The following is a 15,614-nucleotide window of genomic DNA, read 5'->3' as shown; positions in this document are numbered from 1 at the left end:
AACAAAAGATACTGCTAGCATAGTGAAACTTGGTTTCTGGTAAACAGCTGAACATAAACACTTGGGCAGTTTTTAATAAAATTTGTAAAATACTGTTGCATTATAGCACCCCAAATTAGCTTATACTAAATGAGCATTTTAAAGAGAAATTATTTAAAATGTTATAAAGAGAAATGGATACTTGCTTTATCCTAGGCTGATTTTTTTTTTCAGAACTAATTTTTGATAGTGTTTATTGAATAATGTATACACTTAAATAAATTAAATGTGACTAGTTTTATGTAATTTTTTAGGAAAAAAACTTTCAAAGTTAATACATGGTTCAGAGAGAAATATTGGCTTTATCTTTCATTCAAGTATTTTTCTTTTATAGTTATTTCTATATAGCATCATAAGCGCATTAGCTAATTTAGGTTCATGTCTGATCTTTTGTAATAGATCTGTCACTTACAAAGAATAGGAACTACCTAGTTAGACCTTATCAGTTCATAAACAAAACACTGATTAATCAATATGGGGCAGCTTTTTTTGTATTCAACATTGTATAATTTGAAATGTTATTTTCCTGGTACTCACCATCTACAAGCAATCAGAGGCCAGCCCATTTATAATAGGTTTTTCTCCTCCTAGCAGGACATTGCTTTTGGCTATAAAAAGTTAATTTCAGATCCTGATATACTTGCATTAATTTTTGAGACATTGGCCGGGTGTAGTACAGCAAAGAATAACATGAACATCACACCACTGTGCTGTAGCTAATCGTTTGTTACCTCAAGCCAGAGAAGCAGTGCTAATGTGGAGGCCTCTGTGTGTCTGTGGAAAAGATGGAAGCTGACAGAAAGAGTCTTAGAGACAGCTTCCTAAGGATCCTGAAAAGACCATAACAAGGAGAGGAGAAAACAATAGCCACAGTATTTAAAGGAATACATTTTCCTACTTACAGTGTTGGACATCTTTGGAATATTTTATGATTTTAAAACACGACTATCTTTAATAACAGACCCCATGTCCTCTCCAAACATCTTTGCTCAGAATGGGAAGGCTCATTGTAATGTTATCTTTTTAGAACCATAAGTGTTCTCTAAAAAAACATATGACTGAGATGTTCATCAGCTGGGATGTTTGCTGTAATTCACCAATAAATTTGAATAATTTGACATAATTTCTGACAAAGATGAATGTTTCCACATTCATTTCCATAGTAAGGCAGTGTCTTCATGAAGAAACAAGTTTGACTGACTTTACCTGCCAAATTGATCAGAAAAAAGAACAAAACAACCACCGTTTAGTCCACAGAATTGAAGCAGTTCATGTGTACAGATCTCCTCGGTGGCCCATCAGCCCCAAAACTCGCGTGGACGGCGTGTCACTTTGGAGCCTGTAGTGTTAGACGGAAGCACAGCGCTGGGACTCGCCATCAGGAACCAGTGGCACGTGTGCTTCTGTGTAGGCAGTGGTGGAGGGTAGAGAAGGACCCATCATCAGTCGTGGGACTTGGGAGTCACAGCTGGGGTGATCCCGTGCCTGTTGAAACTGGAGGTGCCGCCTAAGTCACTCTACCTGTTTTTTCATCTGTATGAAAAAGAGCTGGATTGGATAGTTCCTAATGTCCCGGACAGCTTCTCATTCTTTTCTTCTGTTATAGGTAGAGTCACACCAGTAGTAATTACTGTTTCAACTGGTTTCAGTAAACGTGATGTTATGTGTACATTCATTCCGTTATGTAAAAGACCGGAAGAGAGAGAATTTCATTGTGTTCGTGACTATCAGAATATAAGCTTAAAGGCATCAAGGCCTAACTTATCCACTCCCACAGAAAATAAAAAGTGGCATCAATATCAAATCGGGGCTGCCTAGGTGGCTCAGTGATAAAGAACCTGCCTGCGAGTGCAGGAGATGCAGGAGACAGGTTTGATTCCAGGGTCAGGAAAGATCCCCTGGAAGAGGAAATGGCAACCCACTGCAGTATTCTCGCCTGGAAAATTCTGTGGACAGAGGAGCCTGGCAGGCTACAGTCCATGGGGTCACAAAGAGTCAGACACGACTTGGCAACTGACCACACACAATGCCAAATTAACTTCTAGATAAATTTAATTCAAGGACTAGGAAATTTCAGCAGTGCGTTTCTCGTCCTGTCTGTCTGAGGAGGAAAAGGACTAATAGATCATAGTTTATGCTGGTGGTTGTGTGGGAAGAGACAGGCTTAGGGAAGCTTTGCTTTCTTCTGACAACTTAGTGACAGAAAGTGGTATGGTAGATTTCATCGTGACACCCACAGGAAGGAGTGGCAGGTTGGGTTCCTGTGAAAGTGGGTTAGGATCAGAACTATGGAAAGGCAACATCTGTTCCTCACTCCTGCTCATTGTCTTTTTTTTTTTCTTTTGTGCTCTTTGATAGTCTCTCCTCCTCCCCACCTCTCTTATTATATGTTTGATCATGATAGCCTTCCCCACAAGGAGGCCCTTCATGTCTTTTTCACTCAGGTTTCTTATAACTTACTTTGAATGGCGTTGACTCTCCTCCCTTCAGACGTATTGATATTTTGTAGATGTTTGACCTCTGACCTTTCACACACATACGCCTTAGAAGACAACGCCTAAGTGTCTACCACTTTACCATTTCCCTTTCACCCTCTTCACTGGTTTCTCTGAAAGCATCTCTGTTGCTCTCCTATCTCCATACCATGTCTGTTTCATTTGTAATCTCACTAGATAAAACCTACATGTAACTCTGTGTCATATACTGCCTTTTATATTATTAACACTCAGGAAAATAGTGTAAGGACTCCACTCTGCAGTGCCATCAATCTGCCACCTCTCAGGCAGTGCTTTAAAATTCCAAAAATGTAAATGAAGTAATTAACCCGATATGAAACAGTGACATATAATTGACTTTCTAAATTAGTGAACTACTGACTCTTTTTTATATCTTCGCCATTTTATGGGATTTCGCATTGGGTAAATTGGCTACTTAACAAAAGGTGTGATGTAACAAAAATTCTGCTTCCTACCATAATAAATACCAGTGCTTATTAAATATCCAGTACCATGCTGCCTAAGTGTATTTATTTTAGATTCTTTCTGTTGGAATTATTTCATAGTCATGAAGCTAAGGCAATATTTAATGTTAGTCAAATATAAACCCTGTATCATTGACTCAACTGGTGGAATATCCTTGAAAGAAATGCTAACGAGCAGACACATGAAGGAAAATGGAATCTGAAAAAAAAAAAAATAGCCCAGAGACTAATTCTCCTTCGTTCACACATAAACCCTTCCCCAGTGTAAATTTTTCAGTGCTGTCTCGCCTCCACGCTGTCATCAGGTGTCTAAATGATAGGTTTCAGGGTTCTCCTCTTCTTGTTAGTGATCTGAAGTGCTACTCTGGCGTTCTCTATTACAGTGGATATTGATAGAGGACACTCACAGCATAGTGACTGTTGTTTATGGTTTCCTAGTACATGAACCGGAGAAGGCGATGGCACCCCACTCCAGTACTCTTGCCTGGAAAATCCCATGGGTGGAGGAGCCTGGTGGGCTGCAGTCCATGGGGTCGCGAAGAGTTGGACACAACTGAGCAACTTCACTTTCACTTTTCACTTTCACTTTTCACTTTCATGCATTGGAGAAGGAAATGGCAACCCACTCCAGTGTTCTTGCCTGGAGAATCCCAGGGACAGGGGAGCCTGGTGGGCTGCCGTCTCTGGGGTTGCACAGAATTGAACACGACTGAAGCAACTTAGCAGCAGCAGCAGTACGTGAACTCAGAAGTGCTCTTTTACCACATGTAGTATATGTACGTGTTTTCTATCTGTGAAATTAAGGTACAGCCACAGACTTAGAGGTAAATAGCTACTTTCATTCAAACCCTGTGCTTTCTTCCACCCAATGTGTATATGGTTTTGTGCAGTAAAGACAGTCTTTAAAAGTCATGTCTCAACTGAACATATTTCCAACCTTTTACATCCACAGACTCTTATCTTTTCAGAAATGTGAGATGTACTTTCATAAGAAAAGCGACTCCAACATATCGTCAGAATCATATTTTAAAATTCTGACTTAAAGGATTGTCCTGCTTTTTTTGATCAGTACAATGTACATTGAAACAGCCTTTATAAGTAATTAGTTGAATAGAAATTTCTTCCAGTAGCAGTGTTCAGTTGTTTAACCAAGCGCACAGGCTCCAGGTGTTTAGCATAGGTTTCTAGGGAGAAGGTCCAAGGTCTGAGTTTGTAGGGCCAAGGACCTGGAGATCCTAGTTCATATATTTTGAACAATGTAGGAAGCCTATGACTTACATTTATTACAGTGGTATCATTTTCCCTTTTAAAAATGGGCATCACCTCTTCCCCAATGTTTGGCAAGCTGTTATAACCCAAAATTGGTTAACACATGTTTTGGTGGTCTTACTTTAGTATAATATTAATATATCACAGGGTCAATGCCTGTACTAGAATCTAAAGGTAAAACTTCCCCAATATGTGTGAGTTAGACCAGTGCCACACCATTTCTATGTAAATCTGTGCCTACAGTTGAAGAAATGTGGTCAAATGAAGATTATCCTGATTTTCTAGAGGCCAAAACTCAAAAATGTCTGAAGGCATAAAGTAATATCTGGAAAAGAATCAAAATCACAAATGTCTTTAGTCCCGAAATTTATATACCTCAGTGTTTATTTTCCTTTTATCATAGAAAATAAAGGCTGAGATCTAAAGAGCTAACCTCGCTACTTTTACAATGAAATTTTTCAGTCCACGGTCACTTTGCCTTTTTCTTCCAACACTCCTAGGTGTGGTTTTATAATGGCAGACATTAAAAAGTGATGATGCATACTTTATTTGAAGTTTGGAATTGTTTTGTAACTCCACTTAGGCTTGAAATCACAAGTGTACCTTGCTTTCACTGACATATACATTTCATCTGAAATTCAGAAAATCAAATTATACCCCAATAGATGTATAGGATACCTTTTAAAATTTGTGCTTTTGGTTTCTTTATGCTTTTCAATAATCAGCTTTTCTGTCTTTTAATTTTCTGTTTCTCCCTTTTTAATCTATACTTTAGGGATAATGCAAAAATTTGAAGGGCTAGATAGTACAGCGTTAGATTGTGAGACCTGAAATCTAAGGTAAATTTACTTGATCTCATCAGTTCAGTTCAGTCGCTCAGTCGTGTCCAACTCTTTGCGACCCCATGAATCGCAGCACACCAGGCCTACCTGTCCATCACCAACTCCCGGAGCTCACTGAGACTCACATCCATGGAATCAGTGATGCCATCCAGCCATCTCATCCTCTGTCGTCCCCTTCTCCTCCTGCCCCCAATCCCTCCCAGCATAGATATCAGTTAAATCATAATGTAAGTTTGATACACAGATAGAACAATAGAGTGCTCGGCATTTTGGAAAAAATGATTTAGATTTGAATGGACAAGGCTAGTGCTTAATTTCACTTCTGACCTGAGATGGACAGTGTGACATACCACCCAGCAGCTCCTTCAGTAAAGAACGTGTTGCCCCACATCCTGGGAGTGCACTCAGCAGACAGTCTTCAGCTGTCAGTTCCTCAAGCACCGTCCTGGCCGCTGTGGGATGTATATTCAAAGAGAGAGCAGTATGGGAGATTAAGGGCCCAGCTGCCTGAGACCCAGCGTGGGATGACTCTAAAGGGTCATTCTAGGTCCAGGGCCCCGGGGGTTGTGCAGGGTTGTCTTGGACCTGCATCTTACCTTAGCATCTCTCTGCCGTTCTTGCTTTGTGCCCCTGCCTTCCCCAGACGCTGATCCCCAGGGCGCTCCTTTGTAATGCCCTGCATGCTAAATTCAATCTCAGAGTCTGTCCCTGGGGAACCCACCTGTGTTAATCTATGTTAGTCGCTCAGTCATGTCTGTTTGCAACCCCATGCATGGTAGCACGCCAGGCTTCTCTGTCCATGGAACTTTCCAGGCAAGAATACTGGAGTGGGTTATCATTCCCTTCTCCAAGGGATCTTCTTGACCCAGGGATTGAACTCGGGTCTCCTGCATTGCAGGCAGATTCTTTACTGTCTGAGCCACCAGGGAAGCCCAGCTTATGCTCTTTTTCTAAATATGCCAAATCAGATATTGCTCTGACTTCCTAACCATCACTTTCCCTTATCTATTCCATTTCTGTAAACAAAACCTCCATTCATTTCACAGATAATTTTTGAGCAAATGCTATGTGCCAGTCACTGTGTAGAGAAAGAGATGTGGTGTTGGCCTGGAAAATACGATCCTTCCCCCTTGGAGCCTACATTTCAGTGGGAAAGAAAGATAGTGAATGAGTCTTTACCAGTGTAAGTATTTAAGATGGAGAAATGCAGGGTATTATGTACAGAAAGTCATGGTATAAAGACATAGGATTTGGAGCTAATAGGTCTAGCTGAGCCACATACTAAGTGTGTGAATGTGGGCAAGTCACTTTCTCTAAAAGCATCGATTTCCTCGTCTATAAAACAGGTTCATAATCAACTACCAATCTGCTTAAAAAGAAATTGTTCTAATAAGATAATCTATATACTATAAACACTCAGAATATTGAGTCTCCACAGAATTTATCAGAATCTGACTTCCTTCCTAAATTGTGAGTTCTTCCAAAAGCTCAAAAATCAACCTAATGGTAATAATGTATTATCTAGAAAGGCTGATAAATTAGAATATCACTCCCACTGTTTACGGTAGGTGGCAGAGTAGACAGTCTTTAAAATACATTGAAAATAACACAGGTAATTGGAGTCTGAACTTTTTATAAACATATTGTTAAATTTATAGAATAACTTTGAAAACTTCAATGAAATTTCAAATACACCAAACATCTATGTGCAAATTCAATAAGTTTTTTTTGTCTCCAAATGTAGTGAAGTATAATTGGCAATTAAATTTTGTGTATTTTTAAGGTGTACAACCTGATGACTCCGCTATCTGTATGCGTTGTGAAATGTTCAGCCACAACTGAGCCAGTCAACATATCCGTCACCTCACCCCTAACGTAAAGGCTTTTTAAGAGAAATTTGTAAAATAACATGATGATCTGCACTCTGGTTATCTGCTATATATCTTTGTGGGAAGAAATCATATCTCTGTGTTTCTTTTTCCAAGACTTGAAGAAAATGCTTGTCTTTAAAAACTTCAGTATATTAACGTTCTCCCAGCTGAATATATGTTTTATTTTATCTTGCTGACTTGTGGGCACTCTCCTAAGATTGCATAATAAAACATTTAATCACATAAGTTATCTTGATGAACCTTTACACCGTTTTTTTAATCTGTGACCTCTTTTATTCTTTTTTTTCCTTACAACTAGCTTGCTGTTTTCTTGATTAGTAAAGTAAGTTTCTCATACTGTTGCTTTTTTTTCCACCCTCCCACATGTCGTGTGTTTTTGTAAGGCACTGGTCCTCTTTCCCTTCTCCCAGATTGTCAGTCCCTTAATATGTGTTTTGCTTTGTTTTCCCCTTCTCAACCTGCCTTCCCCATGTCTGTTTGTTGCTGAAGGGGTCTGCACGTGGCAGCACGGTCTAGGCAGGAAAGGAAAAGGAAGTGATCGCTGCTCTCCTCTGGCCCCTGCAATAATAAATCATAACTTGCCGTTCCCTAACTGGTGGCTGGAGACTTATCTTCATAAATGCACGTGACCCAAGGAGTTTCAGTTTACACACCCTGTCCCTCGGGGTTCTTGCCTGCGGAGAACCTTTTTCCTTCCTGAAACTAGACAAAGGTTGTAAGAATTGAAGCGAGGGCTTCAAAGCACAGGAAGAGGGAATGTTGTCTTATCCTGTGGCTGCCGTGGAGCTCCAGCTGGCCCCGCTTACCTACCCAGGGTATAAGGCTACATGTCCGTCTGTGAAGGGCCACCCCCTACTCAGGCTTGCCCTGAAGTTTTGAATTGAAGAACTCTGGGGAGTATTTCTTGTGTGTTTAACTGCATGGTTATTTTTTTGTTTTTGTTTTCATGATAACTCTCTAGGTTTAGGTACATCCTCAAATGGTTAAGCATTGAGCACAAAGATTTACTCATTTGCTAGAGTGACCTTTAACTTCTGTATGATACATACGCACATACATTAGGGCTGAGCAACTAACATTATACATACCATGGTCATATAATTTACTGTCCAAACCCAAACACTTTTAACAGCGAAAGGAGACACTATTAATAATTAAACAGGTCAGTAGGCATAAAGCAGGACAGTCCTGGGCCATCTAAAATGTATGGTTATCCCATTTATACCTGGCTGTTTCCTTTAAAAGCATTTAAGCGAGTCCAAATCACTTTATGTGATGGAGGTGGAACTGGACGACACCCACTTTCTGCAGGTGGCTGTAGCCATTGTACGACTCTTCTTAGCTACCCCCTCGGTGCAAACGTTGATGTCACTCAAGTGTACACAGATGCCAGATCTAAAAGGAAGGATACATTTTTGAAATTTAAAATGAATGGCAAGGTAGTAATAGTAGCTGACAGTACTGATCGTGTATCTGCTTTATCACATTTATCCTTCAGCCACTCTATGAAGTGTGATACCCACTTTCGTTATTGTTATAATGATTAGTTTTGATTAATAATAATTTTATGATTCCCATTTTTGTATTCTTATAACAATTAACAAAAACTAAAAATTTAAGGACATTATATTCAAGAGCCTGTGCGTGCTCCTAACTACAACGCTATACTGCCTTCCTCTGGACAGACTTCATATCTCTGTGATTATCTTTTTAAAAACATAGTCAGATACATTCCTTTCTATGTAAAAAACAGCAGTAAAAAGACTCTCTCCACCAGCTTGGCACTGCTAAGCCATGGCTCCATGCTTTGTTGCCAGTCCAGTAATTCTGAACGGGTTCACTGGTTCCCAGAAAGTGAGGTTGCCACAGAATGACTTCAACAATTCTGTTTTAATTTTCAAGTGCCTGGTGCTATTACTGGTCTAGTATTCTGATCACAGGATTTTAAACAGACACAATAATCAGCTCTTTCTACTCAGCCAGGTGGTTTTAGAATTAGTGAACCACAAACTCTTAAGGAAAATGCAGCCCTTCATAATTTTTTTCCTTTATGGATTCTGTGGCTCTTTAAAAAATAATGCTGTCATTAAAGGCATTCCAGGTTAAGCTTCTGTGACCTTCTACGTTGAGGAAAGAGAATGCACTGGTTTACACATCTGGAGTAGTTTGCATTGTATGTTTTTGTGGGATCATGTGTTATAATTGTGTCCTGTGTGCCTGGTCCTCTGCTAGTTGCTTTATATTCCGTTGGTGGCATCTCACCATAACTCTGTGACTTAGCTCATTTATTATCTCCCTTTGACGTGGGATAAAAGAGAGACATGGAAAAAGTTTAAATACTTCACTCAAGGTGGTAACTGCCAGAAGTAGCAGAGTGGGGATTTGAACCCAGAGAATCTGACTCCATCATCCTTGAACCTAACCACCACACTCCTTATGAAGACTGCTTACTTGAAAGTGTCTACTTTCAAAGGAAAAGCAGAAACAGTGAGAGCTGAGTGTCATGCTTGTCTGAATTTCCTGCTGGGCAATTTAGTCCTCTTATTTCATCTACCAAAGTGTGTGTATATTTCATTATGATGAGTAAAGGTACTTCAAAAGACTTGGGTGACAGAACCAAGGTTTTTATGTTGCAGCATAGGTTTTTGTGGGTAGCATGTTACTGGGATCAACCTGTACAATAGACTCTTCAGGAAGACATTAACAGAAAAGACTCTGCCAAACCCAGTGTCGGCCGATTAGTCGTCTTGGCCCTGGGCACATTTTTAACTGAGTAGGCCCAACAGCACAAAAGGTAGAACGCACTCGAGGGGACGTACAGGGAGGAAAAATGATGGGAGGTACTCGTGAAGATGTCACGCGAGTAGAAGCACTGAGTGTAATTACCGTCTGCACTGAAAATGTGGAAAGGTCCTTTCCAAACTTTGAAACAACTTAACTTGCGGAGCTCTAGAGGGAGCTGATCTATTTATGTACATATATATGTATGTCTTTTTTTAAAAGACATCTCAGACTTCAACTGTGCTATTAACCAGAGTGATGATTCATTCATGCTCATACAGTAGTAATGATCCTCCGATTTATAAATGTACAGTAGTGTCAGATCTTAATCTGAAGGAAACACGCGTTATTTGATTTTCTTTGAGACTGTTCTTTCCTGTACAAGTGATTAACATGCTGTAACCCTCATAGTACATATGTGTAACACATGTCAGAATTTAAAAAGAAAGTAATGGCTTTTGCTGATGAAAGACTTTAAGCTATTTCCCTCAAAAACATGTTTAAAATATATTAAGCATGCAAATATAAATATGGGCCTGAATGCGCATATATTCCTCCCTACCCCTAAGTCCACACTGGCTCTTTCAGGAGGTCCCCTTGGACTTTAAAATACAAGACATATTTATTCTGAGTGCCGTGGCTGCTGGGTCACACATACGGGAGAATAAAATTATCTGTTTTACCTTTAGGTTAGGGGGAAGACAACCCAATTCAGAGTTCATTTCTTCTTCAGGTGGGGAGTATTGAATCTAGTACTGACTTGGATTTATAACTTCCAAAATCCAAGACCCTGGAGGAGAGACATGAAACTGCTCCCACAAATTTCATGGCAGAGCATCCTTATAACGTCAACATTTCCCTGCCTTCTATCTTCTAAGCTAAGACAAGAAGAGCAACTTTTTCATTTAATTTAGGAGAAATAAAAGACTCTTTAAGTTTTCCTCTGCTAAAAGTAGTCCATGATGGAGTTCTGGAAGAAATGAAACCCACGGAAAAGTGAACAGTTTGTAGGTACAGAAAGGGAATTAAGGAACTTTCAGGGTGACATGAAGTATTTGGATTGGGCCAGGTACTTGTGGAGGTAGTAAGCAGGTACCTCACTGGATGGCCTTGGAGAAAGCATGGTGAGGGAAGTTAGGTGGGCAGAAAAGGCCTACCTGATTCCTGGGGAGAGCTGGTAGCAGCCCTGTGAAAGGACCCTGTGCGCATGGAGGGGGCAAAGGTAGCTGCTGCTGACTCTGGCCCTCCCGTGCCCACTTCTGGTGCTCTGGTCTCTATCTAACCAAACACTCCTACACTCAGGAAGCTGTCTTGTCTTGTTACATTTACTTAATGTTTAAAATCTTACTCTTAACTCTGGAAGAAAAAAAAAATAATCGATATTTTTTGCTCTGAATTTCAAACACAAGGAAAATTTTAATGATAAGGTAAGTTCAGTTCAGTTCAGTTCAGTCACTCTGTCGTGTCTGACTCTTTGCGACCCCATGAATCGCAGCACGCCAGGCCTCCCTGTCCATCACCAACTCCCGGAGTTCACCCAGACTCACGTCCATTGAGTCAGTGATGCCATCCAGCCATCTCATCCTCTGTCGTCCCCTTCTCCTCCTGCCCCCAATCCCTCCCAGCATCAGAGTCTTTTCAAATGAGTCAGTCTTCCCATCAGGTGGCCAAAGTATTGGAGTTTCAGCTTTAGCATCAGTCCTTCCAAAGAACACCCAGGACTGATCTCCTTTAGGATGGACTGGTTAGATCTCCTTGCAGTCCAAGGGACTCTCAAGAGTCTTCTCCAACACCACAGTTCAAAAGCATCAGTTCTTCAGTGCTCAACTTTCTTTATAGTCCAACTCTCACATCCATACATGACTACTGGAAAAATCGTAGCGCTAACTTTATGGCTGCAATCAACATCTGCAGTGATTTTGCAGCCCAAAAAATAAAGTCTCTCACTGTTTCCATTGTTTCTCCAACTGTTTGCCATTAAGTGATGGGACTGGATGCCATGATCTTTGTTTTCTGAATGTTGAGCTTTAAGCCAACTTTTTCACTCTCCTCTTTCACTTGCATCAGGAGGCTTTTTAGTTCCTCTTCACTTTCTCCCATGAGGGTGGTGTCATCTGCATATCTGAGGTTATTGATATTTCTCCCGGCAGTCTTGATTCCAGCTTGTGCTTCATCCAGCCCAGCGTTTCTCATGATGTACTTTGCATATAAGTTAAATAAGTAGGGTGACAATATACAGCCTTGACGTACTCCTTTTCCTATTTGGAACCAATCTGTTGTTCCATGTCCAGTTCTAACTGTTGCTTCTTGACCTGCATACAGATTTCTCAGGAGGCAGGTCAGGTGGTCTGGTATTCCCGTCTCTTAAAGAATTTTCCACAGTTTGTTGTGATCCACACAAAGGTTTTGGCATAGTCAATAAAATAGAAGTAGATGTTTTTCTGGAACTCTCTTGCTTTTTTGACTATCCAGTGGATGTTGGAAATTTGATCTCTGGTTCCTCTGCCTTTTCTAAGTCCAACTTGAACATCTGGAAGTTCACGGTTTACATACTGTTGAAGTACACTGCCATACTTAAGACATTATAACAACAACAACAAAAAATAATGGCATCTTTCTTCTTTGAAATATTGGTATTGGGCTCATGAACTCTTACCATTTTTAGAAATTAAGATCCGTTTAAGCATCTAATGAAAGCTGAGCATCCTCTCCCAGAAAAATATTCATGTCACATACAGATAGAATTTTGCAGAGAATTTCAAACATGTCCTTATCCTTGGATCCTAATAAAAAGCACATCTCCGCCTTAAATTGACATACAGTAGGACTTTGGTCACTTGGCTTCTTTCCTTTCAGATTTCTGAGTTTTCCACATCATCACAGTCTTCTAGTATGGACTGTTAAGGAAGTTGTCTTCCTACCCGTCTATGCCTCCACCCTTTCCTTGCTTTAGCTATGTTGCTTCTAAGGTCTGTCTCTTACACAGTCTTGGTTGCTGTGTTCAGTCTCCCCCCAGCCAGCACTGCCATTCTCCAGCATTTTCCATCAGTGCTCATTCCCAGTGAGGGAGTGAACGGGGGCTAGACACCTCCCCAACAAATGCAAGACGCAGAGACCTTGGACGGAAAGGGCAGCTGCGAGTAGGTCAGCACTGCCCGTTGCAGCAGGGCCAGCACAGAGGAGAACCATCAGGAAAACTCAACTGCTAAGAGTTTCACCGATTTACAAATCTCCTAAGCCTTTACAGTCAAATATTTGAAAATTTTTGTGACTGAGTTCATTTGTAAACAGCTCTTGATTCAGAGCCTCTGGAATCAGACCATTCCCCTCCTCTAGTAATATAATATGAAAGTGCTTTTTAAACTGCAAAGAACTAAAACAGCGCAAAGGAGGATCATGCTGGATTATAATGTGATTTGATGAGATGTGAAGAAAAGTTATACATCATCACCTCCCTTTGTGTGAAATGTCAGCCAGATGAACAAACAGACTAAAGTCCCCCCACCACCGCCCCCGGTAGTTAATCTATCAACTGTATATTTTTCCAGGTTTGTAAAATTTTAATCCCCAGATCTTCTACTTTTGCACTAAATCCTCAGCCTTTTCAACTCTTAACTGTATATCATTTCACAAATGGCCCTCGATATCTAGTGTCTTCAGTCACTACCACCTTTAAGTCAGCATGTGTTAACAACAACCAAAAGAAAATTGAGCACAAATATTTTTGAATGCAGACATATTCTTAGAGTACCAGGAGACCGCAGTGTTCTTATTTGGTAACTTCAGCAACAGTCGTTCTTCGTGTCTAAAAATGTTCCTGTTTAGAAAATGAGCAGAAGGACATATAAGTTCTTCACGAGCCAGGTGGATTCACTGTTGTGGAACTGGGGGTTTTATTAGCTGATGTTGGTTTAAATTTCTGTATTCTAGTGCCATTCTGAGAATCTTATTTTTAAAATAAAATCTAGAGGCAGGTAGCACACTATTTAATAATGAATTTGAAGTCCTGAATTGGAATATTATTTTATGCTTTTTAAAATATTATCGGTATTGCCTGGTGAATGTTGCAGTAATATTATCATGTTGATAACCAGCATTGATTTTAAGATTTGCACATTACATAAGCAGAAACCACAAGACACAAAGATTTAAGGTACGGAAGTGCTGCTGAGGCAGCATTAACAGTGAATTAGATTCCCATTGGGTCCTGTTCAGTGAAAGGGGATCTGCATATGTAGAGTTTAAAGGAACTTAAGAGAGAGAGAGAGATTTTTAATTCAAAACGCCAACAGGCATCATTTGGTATTAGAAGCATGGCTTGCAATGTTTTCTGTGTGAGCTTTCATCATTGTTCAGAATTCTTCCTTTTTTAATGCAGTAGTTTATTTTTTAGACAATAAATTAATAGCACATGATAGAGACATTGCTCTCTTTAGAGAGAGAAAAGACATTTGATGCAAAGAAAGAGTGAGAGCATGGCTATGAAATTTGAGGCTATTAGATACTGTATTTTAACTAATTTTTTATTAAGCTTTCTTATGTTTGTTATGTCAAATTAGAGTTACTAGTGTTAGCTGAGTTAGAATGTTTGTGATTCTTTTAATCTAGAACTATTATTAAATATTTCTCAGGCTTCTTTATTTTGCAGACCTCTGATAAATTCTTCCATATCTTCAAACCAAGTAGCTCTTTTTAAAGCTTTAGAACCATTTAATTTTATAGAAACAACATTCTATAAAAAGAATTTAAAGTATAATCATTTTTCTGCATAAAGAAACACATTAGAAAACAAAATGACATTGATAATACGAAGAGAAAGATCTTTGTGGGCATTTAAAACACCAAGGAATTATGAGGCCATGGTGAAGAGCTGGCTAGTTAAAATGGAGAAATCAAAGCAAGATATCTTTCTTTCCTAATGTACCATGTACTGAAAATTAGCAGAAGTTAGTCCTGAGTTGCTAAGAGTGAACCCCTGGTACTGACTTCCCTGAAGCACTGAAATAGGAAATGGTGGAAGAAACTTGTAATAGAAGCCCTCAGGGATTCCTCCTCGTTTCCCCTGTGATCCCTTTAATCCTTGAATTGTCAAACCGCATGGAAAATGATAGAGCTGCGTAGCTCTAAGTCTTAAGTGGTATTATCTTTAAAAAAAAATATATTACATCTTTTCACATCTCTGAACAAGAATAAGGCGTTTCAGCGTAGAAAAGAGTATAGCTTTGAGCAAGAAATGCATATTGCTTTTTCATTTTTAATATTATTATTACCTATGACTAAGTTTGTACCCAGTAGGGAAAACAATTATGGCCAATATTTTATTTTCCTTTTTAAAAACAGATGATTCAACGAGAAGCAGATGTGAAAAGTAAGGTGACTGCTGTGGCGTTGACAGACTCTGTTCACAATGTGTGGCATCAAGAAGCTGGCAAAACGATTCGAGAATGGATGAGAGAGGTGAGATGATTTTTTTTTTTCAATGCTGAGATGAATGAGTCTGAGCCTTTTATATATATCTGGAGCCCCCACCAACTTATATCACCTCCCACCCCCAAGCTCCCTTTCTGGAGGCAGAAAATTTAGAGGGAATAGAGAAAACCAGACATGGTTGAAATAATAATAGAAAACCCTTTGGAAAAACGATTACTTTTTTGGAAGCCCTCCCCCCCGCCTTTTTTTTTTTTTTTTGGCTTTCTATGGAATATATGTATGCATATAACCGATAGTAGGAACTTTGACTGAATAAGGTCATGATCTGTTAGGTTATTATTCCCCAGTATTTACTTTGCCAATCAGCTATGTATCATTGAT

At 39.7% G+C, this 15,614-nt stretch overlaps 1 protein-coding gene across 21 annotated transcripts in view; it reads left to right on the top strand.

The window, feature by feature from the left end:
* The window catches only part of ARB2A (ARB2 cotranscriptional regulator A), a 419,837-nt gene that overhangs the window by 257,935 nt on the left and 146,288 nt on the right, over nt 1-15,614 (top strand). For 20 of the 21 annotated variants that reach the window (XM_086413098.1, XM_086413086.1, XM_086413091.1 and 17 more), the window contains one exon: nt 15,144-15,260. In XM_086413098.1, coding sequence (XP_086269224.1) covers nt 15,144-15,260 — 117 coding nt within the window. Of the gene's footprint in view, nt 1-6,913; nt 7,245-15,143; nt 15,261-15,614 lie in introns of those variants that run through there. The other variant, XM_086413092.1, reaches the window with a different exon arrangement.

Source organism: Bos grunniens, chromosome 7 (genome assembly GCF_055505025.1).
Source record: "Bos grunniens cultivar Pamir isolate PY7600 chromosome 7, Bosgru_T2T1.0, whole genome shotgun sequence".
NCBI classification, from domain to species: domain Eukaryota; kingdom Metazoa; phylum Chordata; class Mammalia; order Artiodactyla; family Bovidae; genus Bos; species Bos grunniens.
This window is presented reverse-complemented; position numbering and strand designations above follow the sequence as displayed.